Source organism: Pan paniscus, chromosome 11 (assembly GCF_029289425.2).
Source record: "Pan paniscus chromosome 11, NHGRI_mPanPan1-v2.0_pri, whole genome shotgun sequence".
NCBI classification, from domain to species: domain Eukaryota; kingdom Metazoa; phylum Chordata; class Mammalia; order Primates; family Hominidae; genus Pan; species Pan paniscus.
The window spans coordinates 103,584,233-103,603,798 of record NC_073260.2 but is presented as its reverse complement, the minus strand read 5'-3'; the positions used below and the strand labels follow the sequence as shown (position 1 = coordinate 103,603,798).

The window sequence follows — 19,566 nt, the reverse complement described above, 5'->3', positions numbered from 1 at the left end:
CCTGTCTCTATTTTGCCCAGGTGAAGCTGGACCGCTTATACTCTTCTTTGAGAGGAGCAGGGTATGACCTTGTGGCCTGGCCTGATTCTCTCTCTCATTAGAACAGATTCTATTTTATCCCAGCCTGCCCACGAGCTATTGATGAGTACATAATGGCTGCTGTGTTTCCCTGCTCAGCTCCTCTGTTTTCAGCAATAGGACTTGTTGAATTGGTGAATTTCTTTGGGCACAGAGGAATGAAGTTTTGTTGTAAGACATGCACTACATTTCCATTTTTAAAGCAGTGTAGAGTGTGATTTTAAAGTACATATTTTTTTAAAGCCAAAAGAGTAAATCTTGCAACCTAGGAGCAAATTAATTATAAATGAAAGCAATGTTTTTATAACTGATGCATCTGTAATGTTTTGATTTATAAGGCCTTAAGCAAGCAGTTTTTTTTCTCCCCTCTGATGTTTTATTATTCAACTTCTACCTTAGAAACCACTTACGTTTTTCATGCCATATCAACCAGTGCTAGAAGTTGAATTTTCTACTTTGTCTTAACAGCATTCTTATAAGGGAGGCTTTTTATCACGAAAAAAGGAGGTAGCAGAGAGGGGATGACTAAATTTGATGTGCAAAAATTGAGACTCAGATAGATTGGGTGACTTGCCCAAAGTTACTTCGCTAGTAAATGGTCAATTTGGGACTTATTCCCAAATCTTGGCTCCATTCCCACCATTGTTTTTTACCCATATTTTATTTATTCATTCATTCATTCATTCATCAACATATTAAGTTCCCACACTAGTGCTATGAGGCAGGTGTTAGTATTCCTATTTTATACAATTTATCTGACTCCAGAATCCATATTCCTGTTCCAGTTATGCTCCACTACTTCTCCTAGAGAATCTTAATGGAGCAGTGTTTCACTTCTTTGAATTTCCTATCCTGTTTGGCCTTGGATGGGAATGCATGGCAATTAATTAGTAGCACCCACTGGTGATGAAAATCTGTTTCCTTCTGCTGTTGATAGGTGCTGTGCTCTGGCATAATGTGGTGAAGAAATTTACTATTATGAGTCTAAAGACCTGGGTTTGAATCCCTCCTTTGTCACTTGCTAGCTACATGAAATTGAGCTTCAAAGTTCTTATCTATAAAGTAGGAATAATCATACCCATCATGACAGTGTTATGAAATATTACAATATAAGTTAGGCAGAAAACCAGTGCCCAATCCATGGTAAATGTATTTGAATCCAATTCTTACTCTTGGGGGGAGTTTGACAGAATATCTTGTCAACTAAACCAAGTTCTTTTATTTTTCCTCCTGAAGACACATTTTTCTGCTGTATTTTCTTCTCAGGTCCTTGCCTACACACTTAGCTGTGTATGTACATCAGCGTTCAGTGCTGGAATTATTGAGGCTACAGAGGCTGAGGATGTTATGAACAAGCTTCGACTGTTAGTGGAGAATAGCCAGCAGGTTGGAACGTGTGCCCTGATTATTTCTCTCTGTGGGTCTCATGCTGCTGCTAAGTTCTGCTTTTGACTTACTCTGAATTAGAGTATAATGGGATATTTTTCATGTCTAGAACTGAGGAACTTCTAACTATTCTCTTTTCTCACAGCTGTAGCCAAAAGTCACAGATGTCTTTTTCTCTCCTTATCCCCTGTCTCATTCTGTAGACATTTCTTTTTCTTTGAGAGAGTATTGATATGCTTTTCTCTCTCTCTCTCTGACTATTGCTCTATAGTTATAAGATCATAAAATATATGGCTAGGGAATATAAGAGTTATGTAAAGTTAGAAACAAAAATTTGTGAAGATATGAATACATAGAAGTCTCTGATAAAGTCAAACTTCAGAAAATTCAAGGCAGAAAATCTCTACTCATGACCAAATATGTATAAGAAAATTTAAGTACCTATAAACTAAATTAAGTAACCTTAAAATGTTTCCTCTGAAATATTATTCAACCTTAAAAAAGAAGTAAGTTCTGATATGTACTAGAACACGGATGAACCTTGAAGGCATTATGCTAAATGAAATAAACAAACAACAAAAAGCAAACACTGTGTGCTTTTACTTACATGAGCTGCGTAGAGTACTCAAAAGCACAGAGACAGAAAGTAGAATGGTGGTTGCTCGGGCCTACAGGAAGGGAGGAATGGGGAGTTACTGTTTAGTGGGTAAAGAGTTTCAGTTTTTCAAGGTAAAGATTCTGGAGATGGATGGTGGTATTGATTGCACAGCAGTATGAGTGTACTTAATGCCGTTGAACTGGTATTCACAGTAAAGATGATAAATTTTAAGTGTACATTAATACAATAAAAGAAAACTGAAAAAACCCATTTTATCTGATTACACATGCTATAGAATTTCCCCATGTGGATTTTTTAAAGGTTTCTCCAGTGTCTTAATATTGATGATAATGGGTTATTGCAGAATTCATTGGTTTTAAGCTCGTAATGTTATCGTTACTGTTTTATGGTTATATACCCGCTCACTTACATTCAGAGTAAGTTTTGAAAAATTGAAATGTAGAATTTTTCATATACTTTGCTTATTATGGGATGCTTTCTTTTTGTTTAGGAGTTGATTGACCTTGTGTGGTCTACCTTGGTTTTTTCACCCTAACCTCTTCGAATTGTTTGAGCTAAGCTGCTCAATAGTGCAGTATTACTTTCCTGAAATAAATTACTCACTGAAGCTGAATTCCTTGCAATTAGACCCTGCAGTTTATGATGCAAACCAGTCTAGATTAAAAAAAACAAAAAACAAAAAAACACTTAAGTCTGATTTTTCATATGACAAATACAACTTGTCATTAGGAAAGTTAGCACTAAAAGTGTTTATGTTGCTATTTATAAACGTTCTGAATCTGTGTCTTTTTTTTTTCTTTTTCTTACCCCATTTTTATTTATTTATATCAGACTTCAGGTTTTGCCCTGGCTTTAGGAAACATAGTTCATGGATTGTCTGTGTGTGGACATGGAAAAGCTGAAGACTTGGGCAGCAAACTACTCCCTGCCTGGATCAGAATTGTTCTAACAGAGGTAGAGGTCACCTGTTGTATGCTATTTCATATTTGTATAATGGAAAAAGAACTACTTTATTGGATCATTTATAGGAGTTGCTGAGATATATATGTTAATGGTAAAAGAATAGGCAATTTTAAATGAAAGAGATCACATACTTTTAAATCCCTTATAAATAATGCATTCTGCCAACTATGATAATTTTTTTGAACTGGCTATTTTGTCTGAGTTTTAATTTTAAGACAACATTTTGTTTTTTGAAAAATAAAAGCAAGAATCCACCCATGATCTAACAACCTTAATCTGTTACTTTATTTTAGTCTGCTGCCATTTTTGGTTCAGTTATACAGGTTACGTTGACCCTATAAGTTTGGTACCAATTCGACCATTTATTTCTCCGTGTCCTAAGAAGTTTTATAGAATCTAAACCCAAGGACTGATTCCCTCTTTTCATATTCTGATGCTTTGTTTTCAGGGCACTCCCACAATGCTTTGTCTGGCAGCTCTTCATGGCATGGTGGCCTTGGTAGGCTCTGAAGGGGATGTAATGCAGGTAAAGAAAGGAACCATGGAGGGGAAGACATCTAAATATGTACATAGCCATAGCGGGAGAAGAATACCCAGTGTTTTAGTATGCTAAGAACAGAAGGATTTATGCTCATGGTAATAGTTACACCAGACTTTTTAATGCCTTGCTGTATGAATAATTGCACTTAACCAAGGATTATTTCTATAGAGGTTTGTTCTTTATTTAATTTGGTTTTTAGAGATTAAACCTGGCCAACTTAGGTGCTCTCCACAAATTTCCCTGCCTGAGAAAAGATGATTGAAGGATAAGAAATTTCCAAAGTTATTTGCAAGAAACTCCATTTTGCATCTTAATGTCTGATATATGTCTATGTGGTTGTTCTTTAACTTCAAAATATTTTCACAGTGGACATATATATGTGTAAGTTTATAAGTAATTCTAAAGGAGCTCTGTTTTTATGCATTAAAAGTTGATTGAGTGATTGCTTACATGCCACAGTGAACAGGTACCAGGAAATCAATGATAGATAAAGCATGGGGCCCTGCCTTTGAGGAGTTCATAGCTTATGTATTTGAAATAGAAGGACATAATGATAAACTGTTTTATAACTTAGAAGATGGATAGCTCATGCACCAGGAATATAACTCTTAACTTTTTTATGGGGGTGGGTGGGATGGGTATTTCTTCTTATTCTTTCAGCTGAAATCAGAAGCCATCCAGACCTCTCATTTTCAAGGCAGACTTAATGAAGTCATTAGAACCTTAACTCAGGTGAGAAAATGAATTTAAAATCCTTGGGTGGAAAACATATCCCCCTTTGTTGTCTTTTTTTCTATTACATGATACAACATGTTTTACCTGGAAAATGGGAAAGTCTCTGGTTATTCCCGCTGAGTTCAAGAGGCATTTGGGAGTGATGTGTGGACCTGTGTTAACTGACAAACATGCACTACCTTTGGGAAAAAAAGAAAGCTGGCATTTTTTTTTAGTAAACTTAAGTTGGCATTGGTTTTTCTTAAAAATTAAAGCCTGATTCTGCAAGGAATGTCAGGCCCTAAAGATAAGGAAAAATAGAAGGTGATCAAAGGGCATGGCAGATCTTGGTAGAAAGGTCAAGAGGCACTAATTCAGATGTCACTGATAAAAGTGTTTGGGCATATCATTGTAATTGTTATCCTTGACTAAAGAATAGACATATTAATCTCCTAAGAAATTTTTTTTCTTTTAAGATTTAAAAAAAAAAGATTATGTTTGTTACATAAAATTTGAAAGCACGTAATGAAAGAAGCTGAAAAAAATATCACTGATGGTCCTTCAAACCTGAAGCAACTGTTATTGATATTTCATCATACTTCTTTTCAAGTATTCTTTTGTTTGCATAGTTGGTATTCTTAGTGTATATAGAACTTTATATTTTATTCTTTTCATTTAGCATACTTGTTTTCATTCTTGTAAAATGTGGCTGATGATAGATAATACCTATCACATAAAGGAGTTTTAGTAATTCAGACTTTTAAAAGCAAACAAAAATCTCTGAACAGACAAAACTCTTTTTTGCATGTGTGAATAGAAATATTCTCAAAAAATAATTCTACTGAAATTTAAGTTACAATAATGTGGAAGAAAAATCTGTAAATGAAAATTATTATTTTAAAAATCCTTATGAATGATAAAGCAGCAGTAGAGCATAATTTACAGAAGAGAACAAAATGTATCTCCTTCCATTTTTAGAGGTAACTGTCACCCCTTTTGTACTTTCTGGATTTTGTTCTTTTGCAATTTTTTTGAAAATTTATTTGAGACCAGTCTCAGTGAAACCTGAGAAAACCACTAGTACTTTCTGCCATGATTAAATGATTGATTGAATCATTCATTCATTCAGCAGACAGTTTTTGAGTATCTATATGACACAGGTATAGCGTACTAGACACATGATATGACATCTTGTCATAGGACTGCTCGTTGCCAGCCAAGCCACCACCTCCTAAATGACTGGTGACTTTCTGTGAGTGACCTTTTATTGAATGGAACTTGGATCTTATCCCATCATTGAACTGTTACCTTTTTATTTGTAGGTCATTAGTGTCTCTGGGGTGATTGGTCTCCAGTCAAATGCAGTCTGGCTTCTTGGACATCTTCATCTATCTACTCTATCTTCAAGTCAAAGTAGAGCCTCTGGTAGGATTAAAGTCATAAAATACTGGAGCTGGAAGGGAGGGATTGCTGACCCAGCGCTCTGTAGTTTGTTAAGAGCATTAATCTTCACAACAACCCTAAGTAATGGGTATTACCATCTCTGTTTTACGTCAGAGGGAAATGGTGTATGGAAAGGCTTCCTGACTTACCCAGGGTCATGTGACAGTAAGTGATGGACATGTGGTTTGAACTCAGATCTTTTGGCCTCCAAAGCTCATACTCTTTTTACTCCTTCTCTCTGCCTCCCTTAGAGAACAGTTTAGACATTCAGTGTCCTGTATTTCACAAACGAAGAACTCATGGCTCGGAAAGATTACATGAGTTACATACAGAGTTAATTTGGTGACAAATCTAGAAACTAGGAACCAGGTCCTTCAAGCTTGGAACAGATTTATTTTACTAGATGTAATGGTAGTTAGTATAGTATTCATGTTTCATTAAAAGTCTCTTCATATATGGCTGGAGTTTTTCTGGCCTCTGATTTTGAAAAAATAATGGGGTAGTACATTTAAAGGTGTGTACCTTCTTAGCCTTGGAATTGAAATTCTAGGCCTTAATATGACAAGGCCTTTTCTATTTCTAGCTTTTTGGTAAAAGCAGTAAAAGATATTTGCAGTCCTGACATGCTTAATGTGCATTTGTACTTGGAGATTTTCTGGGGAAGGCATGACCGTTAATACATCTGCTCCTTACTCTTTATAGAATTTTGACCCACTGGCTATCTTGGACCCAGGCCAGAGAGGTTCAGGTACCAATGATTCCTTATTAAAACTTAGTTTTACTTACCCACTGACAAGTAGTCTACAGATGGCATTAACGTAAATGTGGGCCTCTGAAATTACCATTTTCTTTCTTTCAGTCATTCTGTAGCTATGGAAATAGGACAACTGGTCCACAGCCTTGGCAATGTAGTGAACTTTAGACAGCTAAAGTTACCATATTAAAATGGAAAAAAGAAGAAAACTTAGTCATATCGGAAGCCCTGGGTAATACTAGTTTTGAAGGGCAGGGATCTCACAGTGTCCTGGTAAGATAGGATATTTATGGCAGGCTTTTATTTTTTTATGTAGGCTTTTAATTGCCATATTATGGGGTACTTGGTCTGGCCTACATATACTCAAATCAGGTACTAGTGAATCATCTTATACCCACGTTCTTCTGAACAAAATGATTGTGTATCTGGAAAAGTACAGCTACTTGTTCCTGATGGAATTTTCCAATTGAGTCATTTATTGCAGTAAAAACCATCTCATGAAACCATTATGGGAAACTGGAAGGAAAAGAATTTAGGAGAAACTCAGGATTCAACTAGCATAAATGTCACTGCTTCACCATTCCAGCTCAGCAACCACATCTGGTTATTTGCACATGTTGGTCACTTACAGGTCTCTGCCTTAGGTAAGGGACTGGTGCTGTTAGTACTAGTTGTTGAATTTCTATGGTTCATATATTCGATTCCACATGTCCTGAAGTGGCACCTACTACAGTGGTCTCAGCGTTGAAGCTTGGCAGACTCCTTGCTGAACGCTGAGGAGGTCACTGGATTGGGGCTTATTGATGTGACAATGTGGAAAGGATTTTTTTTTTTTAAACCACTTCACTCAAGTGTTCATCCTCCGTAATTTTTTTTCCAGACTTTTCTAACTTTGCCACCATTTTAGATTTGCTTACATAGCTTAAGTGATTACTTCAAGGCCAGTCACTTAATCTAATAGAATTAGTTGCAGCCACAAAGTGTTGTGCTGAGATTAATGGCATAAACATCTCCACTTTGTCTCTAGGTTGATATGGCAGCTTGAGATCATTATCTTTCCTTCATTAGTCCTGCCAAGTTCACTGGTTAATTTGATCATTTTCTGTCTCCACAGTTCCTACTGACTATAGCTATTTGCCTGAAAGCAGTTTTATTGGAGCAGCTATTGGCTTTTTCATTACAGGAGGAAAAAAAGGCAAGTGAGCACATTTCTTGAATTTTATCATTCTATCTCCATGTTGTTATAAGTAAATTTGTATACCCTAAGCATGCCTCTGTAGAATCAAGCAATATAAATCTGAAGGGGTGAATATTTTCGTCTGCTAAACCATCTTTGCAATAGAGATGACCAGCAGCTAGCTACAATAATTAGTACATAAATATACACGTTGTGTGGTTTCTTAGAATCACTGTCTCCGACCATGGGTGGCTCTGTGAAAATCTTAATCTCCCATTTGGCCCTTTCAAAAGTATAAGCACAGATTACTTTTCCTATCCATTTCAAGTGAGTGTGATCTAGAAAGAGAAAATACACCTGGGTGCAGTTTCTATCCCGGGATCTGTCTTGCAAGTAGATCTTCTCCCTGCATCTTTTATAATCATTCTGTGTTGTTGAAATCACTGGCTCTAGTTCCTATTTTTAGTTTGTGTTCTTTTCCTTGCACACATTTGAGCCTTTGTGATTCTGTATTGCTGCCACCCCCATTAAAGTACAAGCAACTTGAAGACAGAGATTGAGTGCCTTTTGTTTTTAACTGGAGCCAGAACAATGCCATGTAACTTATTGAATAAATGCTCCTTAATAATACACATATAGTTTTCAGGGCTGTGAGGAAAAAATGGATTAGAACTGAACATGTCATGGCTCAGGAATCAGCTTCATTACCGTGATATTCTTTCATTGATAGGTTTGCTAATTTTATTCTTCCTTGGCTAGGTCAGTCTTCCTTGGTTAGGTCAGTCTGGGCAAAATCAGTGCCTGTATTATAGCAAGACCATCCCAATTTTAGAAAGGAAAAAAATAAACAAAAAAACTGGAAAAAATCTGGAAGTGGCAGTTTGATTTGTGAGGGTCATGGAAGTAAAATGTTACCTTTGGAAGGGAAGTTAAATCTGTGTTGTCTGATTTCCCACTGGGTACAGTAATCCCTGGAGCTTCCAGATTTTGAATATTTTCATAGCCTGGAGACAAATTCCATTAATTTCTGGAGTTCTAGAATTTGTGCTATTATTCTAGGGTCCTGAATTGGCATGATTTACTTTTCCTCAGTAAAAATTGACATATGGTTATGTCATTGTTGTACATGACATATTTATATATAAACAGATCATATATTACACGTAATGTACAGTTAGTTCATTGTTTATGTTACCATAAATTAAGTCTACTTAAAATAAATATTATAGTAGAGATGCCTTCATTAGGAGAAAATTCTTACTAAATGAGAATCTAAAATTTTCATGGCCAAACTAGTGCTAGGAATACATATATATTTCTGCTATATTTTTTGTTAGGTTGCTTATTGATATGAAATTTTAAAATGATGTGAGATATTTTCATGAGAAATAAAAGTAAAAACTCTTAAGGTCAAGTAAAAGATAGACTCTTTTTCTTTTCTAGTGAATAAAATGTTAGTCTAGCTCCCCAGATCCATATTTCTTGGCAGACATGAATTTTCTCTGAATCTTATGGGAAATTTTCGGTTGAATGTAACATTTTTATGATTCTGTAGTCATCATACAACAGGAAGTGTTCTGCTATAAGGCTGAAAAATCAAGTGGAACTGGAATCAGTGTTGTTATGTGCAGTCTTGCTGAAAGCTGTTTTAAAACAAATAAATGAAGTATTAAGAATGCCATATTACCAATCAGATTTTTGGCATTTTCAGGTTGTGGGAGAGGGCTGTCGTCTTGTCAGGTTTGCTGACTAGATTCAGAGGAAAATCTATTCAGCCTTACACATTACTAATGATGACCCCAGAGGAGTGGGGGCCGTGGGAGGCTGACCTCCGCCTCCAAAGCCCATTTACAAAAACAAAACCAGACCCTGCTCTATGGGGCTAAATGGGATGGCCAAATGCGGAGGTGTGCATGCAAACGAGTGTTTTCTTCTTCAATATACCCAGCTCATTTGAATTTTAATAACTCCCTTCTGAAGCAGCTTTTGAGTTTAAATGTCTGGATGTCACTCATCAGAGCCCGGTGGGACTGCTGATAGGAAGGATGGCAACTTTAGTGAACTGTTTTGAGGAATAAATGGTTTTAGAAAATAAAAATAATGCTTAGCATAGGCAGAAAAGTTTAGGGATGGCATGGTTTCATTGTCTCTGCTTGCTACTTTTAACTTCAGCAACTCACTAGAGGAAAGAAATGTGATGGGCCATCCCCAATCCACATTTGTGCTAGGATGAGATTGGGCATGGTGGTCTCAAATTTAGCCAATCAAATTTGAGATAGTGAATCTGTTAATCTGTTTTCTAATGTTTAGGGCTTTCTCACTTAGGATACTGACTTTAGTACTCGTGATAGAACATATAAGATGTTCATAGCATCCATTCTTTCATGCAGACCCACATTTTAAAAAGATACTAAATAGATGAGATTCCCTCAGTTTTTAAATAATTCAATTCATGGTTTTGACTATAACTGGTTTTTTTTTTTTTGCTACACCATGTGACATTCTTCTTTCTTCTCTCATAGCCCTGGAATTCCTCTATCAGATATATTGTTCCTTAATCTTTTGTCGTCACTATTATCTATTCTTGTGAACATTTCTTGACTACACTAGCCTTAAAATCTTTGCTCATCATCTAATTCCTCCTAACGTGGATATTTTTTCCCCCTGAAGAACCTCTGATTTTTGACTTTTACTTTTTTGCTTCTTTTCTACTTTTATTCTTTTGTCTGATTTCTGATTTTCTCAAGATCGTAGGCTGTTCATATCTCATCAAGATTTTATCCACTTCTTTTATAATACATTAGAAACATATTTAAAGTACTTAATAAAAGTGATTCTTTCTAATGCTAATATTAGATATTTCTATGTAATAGCATTATTTTTGTTATTATATTGCTGGGGAATGTGGCTAACACTTTCTAAGCTTATATTTTCCTATTAGGCTTTAAAAATTCACAGTAAGAAGTATTAACTAAGCAAAGTATATTTAAGTCCACGTAATAGTCATTATGAATGGCTTTCTTTCTTGATATGGGTTAATTGGTCAGTGATCTGCGTGTGTAAGTATTGGGCTTGGATACGAAGTACAGGTAGGCATATGCTCCTTCAGTCATTTTTGAACTATTACCATGAGAGGTAATTGTTGAGAAGGAAATATGACAAGGGAACAGACTTAGTGAACTCTGAGTAGAATAAATAATACGAGAAAGCTGTCCTGTTTTCTGATGAAATCATGGAGTTGGTTGCCAAGGTTATGTGTGATTTTTGAGTATTTTAATTTAGAAATAGTTTACCTGTACAACTCTTTAAAAAATATTATCAGAAGTCAGTATATATGTATAATACTAAGTTAAAAGTGTATATAGAAGAAAATAAGACAATCCTCTGTCATGTCACCACTTGGAGATAGCCATTATAAATATGTCCTTCATAATGTCCTCCTACATGTATGTGTATGTGTTATATTGTACCATAAAATGTATATTATTTTATTGTCCTATTTTTAAAAAAGTAATGACTTTACATGCAAATGGACATAATTAGCACCCATGTCTTCCAAAAAAAGCCTTGAGGAAGTAAGAAAAGAATCCTATTGCGTTGGTTTCTGGACATTTGTCAATAGCATATGTTTTTGGTGTGTTTGATTCCTTTTTTGTTTCATGAGGTTTGTTTTCATAAACCTCATGAAAATGTTTGGAAAGAAAAATGTCACCAATTATCCCATGACTCTACAGCTATTATCATTTCTGGATATTACTTAATTTGTTGCTTCTGGGATTACAGGCATGCACCACCACGCCCGGCTAATTTTTTGTATTTTTAGTAGAGACGGGACTTCTCCGTGGTGGTCAGGCTGGTCTAGAACTCCCGACCTCAGGTGATCCGCCTCCCTCGGCCTCCCAAAATGCTGGAATTACAGGTGTGAGCCACTGTGCCTGGCCTGTATTTTTGAACTTAATATTATATTATAAACTTTTCCTGTTTTTATATATCACCATAACAATTATATAATAACAACTATTATTTTTGAGACAAGGTCTCGGCTCTATCACCCAGGGTGAAGTGCGGTGGCACGATCATGGCTTACTGCAACTTCAAACTTTCTGGCTCAAGTGATCCTTCTGCCTCAGCCCCCCAGGTAGCTAGGAGTGCAGGTACATACAACCAGGATCAGATAATTTCTGTACTTTTTGTAGAGATGGAGTCTCACAATGTTGCCTAGTCTGGCCTCAAACTCTAGCTTTGAGCAATCCTCCTGACTTAGCCTCTTTAATTGTTGGGATTACAGGCATGAGCCACTGTACATGGCATAATGATCATTTTTAAATGACTATAGAATATTTCATCAAATTCATAAGTCATAATAAACTTAATCATTTTCGTATTGGTCATTTTTTAAATTTCAATTTTAGTGAACATCTTTTCTTTTCTTTCTTTTTTTTTTTTTTTTTTTTTTTTGAGACAGTCTTGCTCTGACGCCCAGGCTAGAGTGCAGTGGCGTGATCTTGGCTCACTGCAACCTCTGCCTCCCTGGCTCAAGTGATTGGCCTGCCTCAGCCTCCTGAGTAGCTGGAATTACAGGCAAGTGCCACCAAGCCCAAAGATAGATAGATAGATAGATAGATAGATAGATAGATAGATAGATAGATAGATGGCATAGATATCTCTCTCTCTCTTTTTTTTTTTTTTTTTTAGTGGGGTTTTTCTATGTTGGCCAGGCTGGTCTTGAACTCCTGGCCTCAAGTTATCTGCCCTCCTCTGCCTCCCAAAGTGGATTACAGGTATGCACCACCATACCTGGCCTTTAGTGCACATCGTTATGCAGATAGCTCTCTTCTGCTACAGCTTTCCCTCACATAAATTCTCAGTAATGTAGTGAGCAGGAGTCTAAGGATTTGGTGTCTATAGGTATGTCCAGGCCTCGTTGCCCTTCAAAAAGCTTTGCCAGTTTTCAGTACCTCAGCCCTGTATGAATTTGCAAAAATATAAAACATAGAGGTTAAAAGCATAGGAGTCAGGCTGCCTGGGTTCATATCCCACTTCCACTACTTACTGGCTGTATAACTTCAGGCAAACTGTGTCTGTAAGCTTTGACCACTTCTGTAAAATGGAGAAAATAATTGACTGTTTTTTATAGAGTTTTGTAAGAATTATGAGTCACTTTATGTAACAGTACTTATAAAACAATATAAAGAATAAATTCCTTCTTTTATAATGTCATATTAAAAAGCAGCCCAAAAAGCAAATGATAACAATAAAAAGCAGTCAGGTATAAAATGATACCTTAAGACTGCTCTCATTTGCATATAATTGCCAGAAGGTCTGAACATCTGTACATTTATTTACTGTTTAAGAGGTTGGTTTTTTTTAAGTAAATTTGAAATTTTTTAAAAAAATTTTTAATTGACGAATAATTATACATATTCATGGAGTACATAGAGATGTTCTGATGATATTATGTATAGTGATCAGATCAGAGTAATTAGTGTGTCTCTCATCTCAAACATTTATCATTTCTTTGTGTTGGGAACATTCAATTCCTCCTCCTAGCTACTTGAAACTATGTATTATTGATAACTGTACTCACCCTACAGTAGTATAGAACACTAGAACTTATACCTTCCATCTAATTGTGGTTTTGTATCCTTTAACAAGTCTCTCCCTGTCTCTTTCTTCCCCCTGCTCTTTCCTAGCCTCTAAGTATTCTCTCTTCTACTTTTTAGTTCTGTGAGATCAACTTTCTTTTTGCTTCCACATATGAGTGAGAACATGTGCTATTTAACTTTCTGTTCCTGGCTTATTTCACTTAACATAACGTCTTGCATTTCTATCCATGCTGCCATGACAAGCAGGACTTCATCCTTTTTGATGGCTTAGTAGTATTCCATTGTGGATATATACCAAATTTTAAAAATCCATTCATCTATTGTTGGACACCTAGATTTATTCCATGTCATGGCTATTGTGAATAGTACTAAAATAAACATGGGGTACAGATGTCTCTGATATAATGATTTCCTTTCCTTTGGATACCTGCCCAGTAGGAGGATTATTAGATCATATTGTAGTTCTATTTTTAGTTTTCTGAGGAACCTCCCTACTGTTATTTATAGTGGGTGTACTAGTTTACATTCCCACCAACAGTGAATGAATTCCCTTGTCTTCACATCCTCAACAGCATTTGCTGTTTTTTGTTTGTTTGTTTGTTTTTAATAATAGCCATCCTGACTGGGGAGAGATGATATCTCATTGTGGTTTTGATTTGCATTTTCCTGATGATTAGTGATGCTGAGCAGTTTTTTCATATATTTATTGGCCATTTGTACATCTTTTGAGAAATATCTGTTAATTTCCCCATCTTAAAATCAGATTGTTTATTTTTTGCTGTTGAGATGTTTGAGTTCCTTGCATATTCTGGATATTAGTCCCTTGTCAGATGAATAATATGCAAATATTTTCTCCATTCCACAGGTTGTCTTTTCATGTTGTTGATTATTTCCTTTGCTATGCAGAAGCTTTTTAGTTTGATATAATCCCATTTATTTTTGCTTTTATTTTCTATGCTTTCGAGGTCTTATTCATAAAATCTTGCCCTAGGCCTGTGTCCTGAAGCATTTCTCCTATGTTTTATTCCTGCAGTTTTATCATTTTGTGTCTTACATTTATGTCTTTGATGCATTTTGAATTGATTTTTGTAGGGCGAGAGATTGGGGGGTCTAGTTTAATTTTTCTGTCTATGGATATCCAGTTTTCCTAGCATCATATATTGAACAGACTGTCCTTTCCCCACTGAGTGTTCTTGACATTTTTGTCAAAAATCAGTTTGCTATAGATATATAGATTAATTTCTGAGTTCTCTGTTCTGAATTTACTTTTAAATTTGTATTTTTTTACCCTTTTATTTTGAAACAATCTCAAACATAAAAAAGTTGTAAAATGCATAGAAAAGTAGCAAAAATTGTCTTCCTTTTTTAACAGTAACAAAAACTCCACATTCCTTTCAACCAGAGGCACTATTCAAGTTTCATCAACAATCCCAGTGATGTTTTTAATAGAAAAACAATCTCATCTAGAATGTTGCTCTGCACTTATTTATTGGTCTCTTTGGTCTCCTTCAACCTGAACACTTTTTCAGTTTTTTCTGTGACTTCTTGACTTTAACGAGTTTTAAGATTAGAAGCCAGTTAGTTTATACAATGCTCTTTAATTTGAGTTTGCCTGATATTTCTCATATTAGAGTTAGGTGGGTCACTTTTGGAGAGTATGACAGATGTGGAGCTGTGTGCTTCTCACTGCATCCCATCTGTGGCACATGACGTCTCAGCTGCCTCCACTGGGGTTGGTGAGCTTTGCTCACTTGGATAAGATGTTGTCTTCTACGTTTCTCCACTATGAACTTATTCTTTTACCCTTATTTCAATAATCTTTCATGTGGAGATGTTTTGAAATTTCACAAATATTCTATTTTCATCCTATTTTCACTGATTAGTTTTAGCATTCACTAATACTTCTTGCCTGAATTATTACTGTGATGGTTGCCAAAAGGTAATTTTTAAAAATCCATGAATCCATCTATTTTTTTTTTATTATACTTTAAGTTCTAGGGTACATGTGCACAATGTGCAGGTTTGTTACATACGTATACATGTGCCATATTGGTGTGGTGCATCCATTAACTCGTCATTTACATTGGGTATATCTCCTAATGCTATCCCTCCCCCCTCCCCCAACCCCACAACAGGCCTCGGTGTGTGATGTTCCCCTTCCTGTGTCCATTGTGTCCAAGTGTTCTCATTGTTCAATTCCCACCTACGAGTGAGAACATGTGGTGTTTGGTTTTTTGTTCTCATGATAGTTTGCTGAGAATGATGGTTTCCAGCTTCATCCATGTCCCTACAAAGGACATGAACTCATCATTTTTTATGGCTGCATAGTATTCCATGGTATTTATGTGCCACATTTTCTTAATCCAGTCTATCATTGTTGGACATTTGGGTTGGTTCCAAGTCTTTGCTATTGTGAATAGTGCCACAATAAACATACATGTGCACAGAATGGGAGAAAATTTTTGCAATCTACCCATCTATGTTTTTTATTAGGCGTTCTGCTGTAAGAAATGGCTCCTCTCCTCTCCTCTCCTCTCCTCCCCTCCGCTCCCCTCCGCTCCCCTCCTCTTCTCTCTCTCTCCCTCTCTCTCTCTGTATTAGTGTAGACTCCTAAATTCCTATTTTATTTAACTATTCAGTTATCTATTATTTTGATCTTCAACTTGTCCAATAAATTGAACAAAATATTAAATTTGACCAATAAGAACCTCTACAAGTTGGCTCTTGTGTCCTTTTGACATGACCCCCTCATTCTTTGACTGCTTCCTTTGTGGCACAAGAAGATGTCCTAGGTTTATTTTGTACTATCCCCAGCCCTGTAATAGATACTCCAGGTTTCTTTTAGTGGAGCATGGTTTTTAGAAGCTAACATCTGTGTGCAAAGCATCTCATTGCTGCTGGGGTAATCTTTGTCTCTAGGCCGTTTCAGTGGACAGAGCTGGGAAACATATGTTCTTGTTCTCTCTCATCTATTTTTATTTCTGTATTTAGCTATATATGTAATAAAAAGGGTTCAATCTGTCTTTCTTTTTGTATTTGTAACTCCCTTCTCTGACAGTAAGAAACTTGACTCTCATTATCCTCAATATATTTACTCATTTGCCCAATCCTCCTGGATGTAAGTAATCTCCTGTCCCTGCTGGACCACGGTCCTAAACTGCCTTCCTCACTCAGGTCTCCACTGGCTGCCACCCTACTTTGTGGCCTTCCTGATTTTAAGAGGCCTTGGGATATTTTTGCTTTTAATAACAAAATGTTATTGAAATATTCGGTCTTAAGATAGAAAACCTATCAACCTTTAGTGTCTGTCTGATGTATCAGAATCATCAATTTATTTTAAAAACTGTCTTGATTGTAGTTTCTTTCAGGGGGCTAGGCATCTCCTAGTTCCCACTAATAGGCAATGCTGTAATTCTCTCTGCCTGTGTTTTCTATGGACTTAGTGTAGAAAAAAATCGTACTCATCCTTTTCATCTTTATTTAAATATTCTTTCCTTGGTGGGGGAAGATAGGGGCTTCCGTGATGTTCCCAGATTAAGTTAGATTACTTATGTGATACTTTCCTATATATTTTCATGGTGCGTAATATATGTGTCATCATTTTCATAATTATTTATACTTCTTTGTTTAAACTCTGTCTTTTCCACTAGGTGTGATTTCCTCAATGGACAGGAAGAATAGCTGTGTTTTATCGTAAATACTTAGAACAGATTGGCATATAATAGTTTTCTAATATTTGTTTATCTATAACTTTAAACATACACATATATAATATATATATACACACACACATACATACATACATACATACATACATACATACACTAGATAATTCTAAGCTAAGTTACCTGTAAGCAGCATTTAGCTGGAGAAAGTAAAGATATGTCCAAACCACAAAAGCAATATGCTAGCGATGGAAAATATACAGACTCAGGCTGTTAGTCTACTTGTTGCCAGACTTTTACTCTAAGGATTACACATGTGAATTGTGGCATTGAGATCTGATCCTCTGTGTAGCCAAAGTATGTGCGATAATGGGTCCTGTTGTAATGCATTATGTTCGGATATACTGTTTATATCAGGGTTCTTTGAGGCTGTCAACTGGATGAGAGATTTAAAGTAACTTTGTTTCCAGGTTTTACAACATCTGGATCTTTTTAACAAGTACTGTTAGGCCTTCTCAGTTCCAAATCCATTGTCCGTAAAGCATTTCATTATTTCTTTTTATCTAAAAAACTTGTTTGAAAGACAAAGCATTATAATAAAGGAACTGATCATTCCTGTTGTTTAGATGTGGATTCTTTTATCCAGTGCTAAAGATTTCTGGGGAAGGAACTAGTTCACTGTGTTCTCCCTTGGCTTTGGGACTCCCTCTCTTTCTTTCCATACCTCCTCCAGAATGCATGAAACTGCCAAATATTTTCTCAATTTCCAACAGCTACTATAGTTCCTCTTATTCCAGTTAGTGTCTGAATCAGTTCCCTACAAATAGTGGAAAATTTTTTGTGAGTGTAGTTATACTACTCAATACTGATTCTTTGCCCTTTTAAATGTGGAAGATTTATTTCATTATTGGACTGATGTGGTTTTTCAACCCTATTCTCCATTTTACAAATTTTCTTTGTTGCTGACACTTGCATGTATATTAGGTCAATTCTAGCGAATATAGAAGCAACGTGTAAAGTGCAGTACTGGTGAAAGTTGTCCTGTCAAAGGAGAGCTCATTATCTTAAGAATAAAACATCTGGAAAATGGTCATATTTCACATGGGGTCCTGGTATTAGAAGGCAGGCTGGACGCCTTGCCTGTTTCCCTAGATCCTCTGGAAACTCCAAAGTCTTTGTAGTGGATTCTCTCAAAGTGCCTGGAAAAAATTTTTAATGTAATTTTGAAAATACTCAATCTCTGAGAGTTTTCTTAGTAGAAATCTATTTATGAATTAATGATTTCCAGTGCAGAATTGGATGCATTGTTCTTAAATGGAGAGATGTAATTCTTGCATAGGTATTTACTATAATGTCTGCCAGTTTATCAAACAATTTCTATGAATCATGTACTAAGAAAACCCCAAAAAGCAACTTAATTTTTGTGTTTTCTTTTTTGTGAAATCAAAGACTGCAATCTGCAGCCAATGTTGTGTAGAGATACTTAGCGCATATGTGTAATCAGCATGGAGTTATGTGAATAGACAACCAGTTAACTCCTATCACAGCATTTTTTTATCACAGAAGTTATTACACCTGATTTTGCCTTGCTTGTTTCTTCTCATGTTAGAATATAAGCTCCACGAGTGCAGGGACCTATTCTGTCTTGTTCAACACTGTCTCCGCTGCTAGAGTCAGTACCTGATACCTAATAGATACTCAGTAAATAGTTGAATGAATGAGTGTGTTTATAAATGTATTTACTTTATTTGTCAGAATTTTTTTTTTCCTTATAATAGCAGGGGTTGGCCAGGTGCGGTGTCTCATGCCTGCAATCCCAGCACTTTGGGAAGCTGAGGCAGGTAGATCGCCTAAGGTCAGGAGTTCGAGACCAGCCTGGCCAACATGGTGAAACCCCATCTATACAGAAAATACAAAAAATTAGCCAGGTATGGTGGTGCACACCTGTAGTCCCAGCTACTCAGGAGGCTGAGGCAGGAGAATCGCTTGAGCCTGGGTGGCGGAGTGAGCCAGGTTAGTGCTGCTGCACTTACTTGCAGTGAACCAAGATAGTGCTACTGCACTTCAGCCTGGGCGACAGAGTAAGACTCTGTCTCAGAAAAGAAAAAATAATAAAAAAAATAATAATAGCAATGATTAACTCTCTAATAATATTTCTTGAACTCCCAGTATTACATCTCAAGATGGAACAGAACTACAACACCAATTACTGGTAGCATAGCACAGAAGAGTGGCAGGTGTGTTGAGCATCAACATTTTTTTTTTTTTTTGAGATGGAGTCTTGCTCTGTTGCCAGGCTGGAGGGCAGTGGCGTGATCTTGGCTCACTGCAACCTCTTCCTCCTGGGTTCAAGCGATTCTCCTGCCTCAGCCTCCCAAGTAGCTGGGACTACAGGCGCATGCCACCACGCCCAGCTAATTTTTGTATTTTTAGTAGAGACAGGCTTTCACCATGTTGGCCAGGATGGTCTTGATCTCTTGACCTCATGATCCATCCTCCTCGGCCTCCCAAAGTGCTGGGATTACAGGCGTGAGCCAGAGCATCAACATTTTTAAAAAGTGAAAGAGTGTTTGTTGGAGGGGAGAGAAGCATCACTGGAAGGTGCACTACTATACCTGTT

General features: G+C 36.4%; 1 protein-coding gene across 6 annotated transcripts in view; it reads left to right on the top strand.

The window, feature by feature from the left end:
• Positions 1-19,566, top strand: part of FOCAD (focadhesin) — a 325,099-nt gene that overhangs the window by 273,138 nt on the left and 32,395 nt on the right. For all 6 annotated transcript variants that reach the window (XM_034967226.3, XM_063594465.1, XM_063594464.1 and 3 more), the window contains 6 exons: positions 1,345-1,464; positions 2,915-3,037; positions 3,495-3,572; positions 4,248-4,319; positions 5,624-5,726; positions 7,613-7,693. In XM_034967226.3, coding sequence (XP_034823117.1) covers positions 1,345-1,464; positions 2,915-3,037; positions 3,495-3,572; positions 4,248-4,319; positions 5,624-5,726; positions 7,613-7,693 — 577 coding nt within the window. The remainder of the gene's footprint in view (positions 1-1,344; positions 1,465-2,914; positions 3,038-3,494; positions 3,573-4,247; positions 4,320-5,623; positions 5,727-7,612; positions 7,694-19,566) is intronic.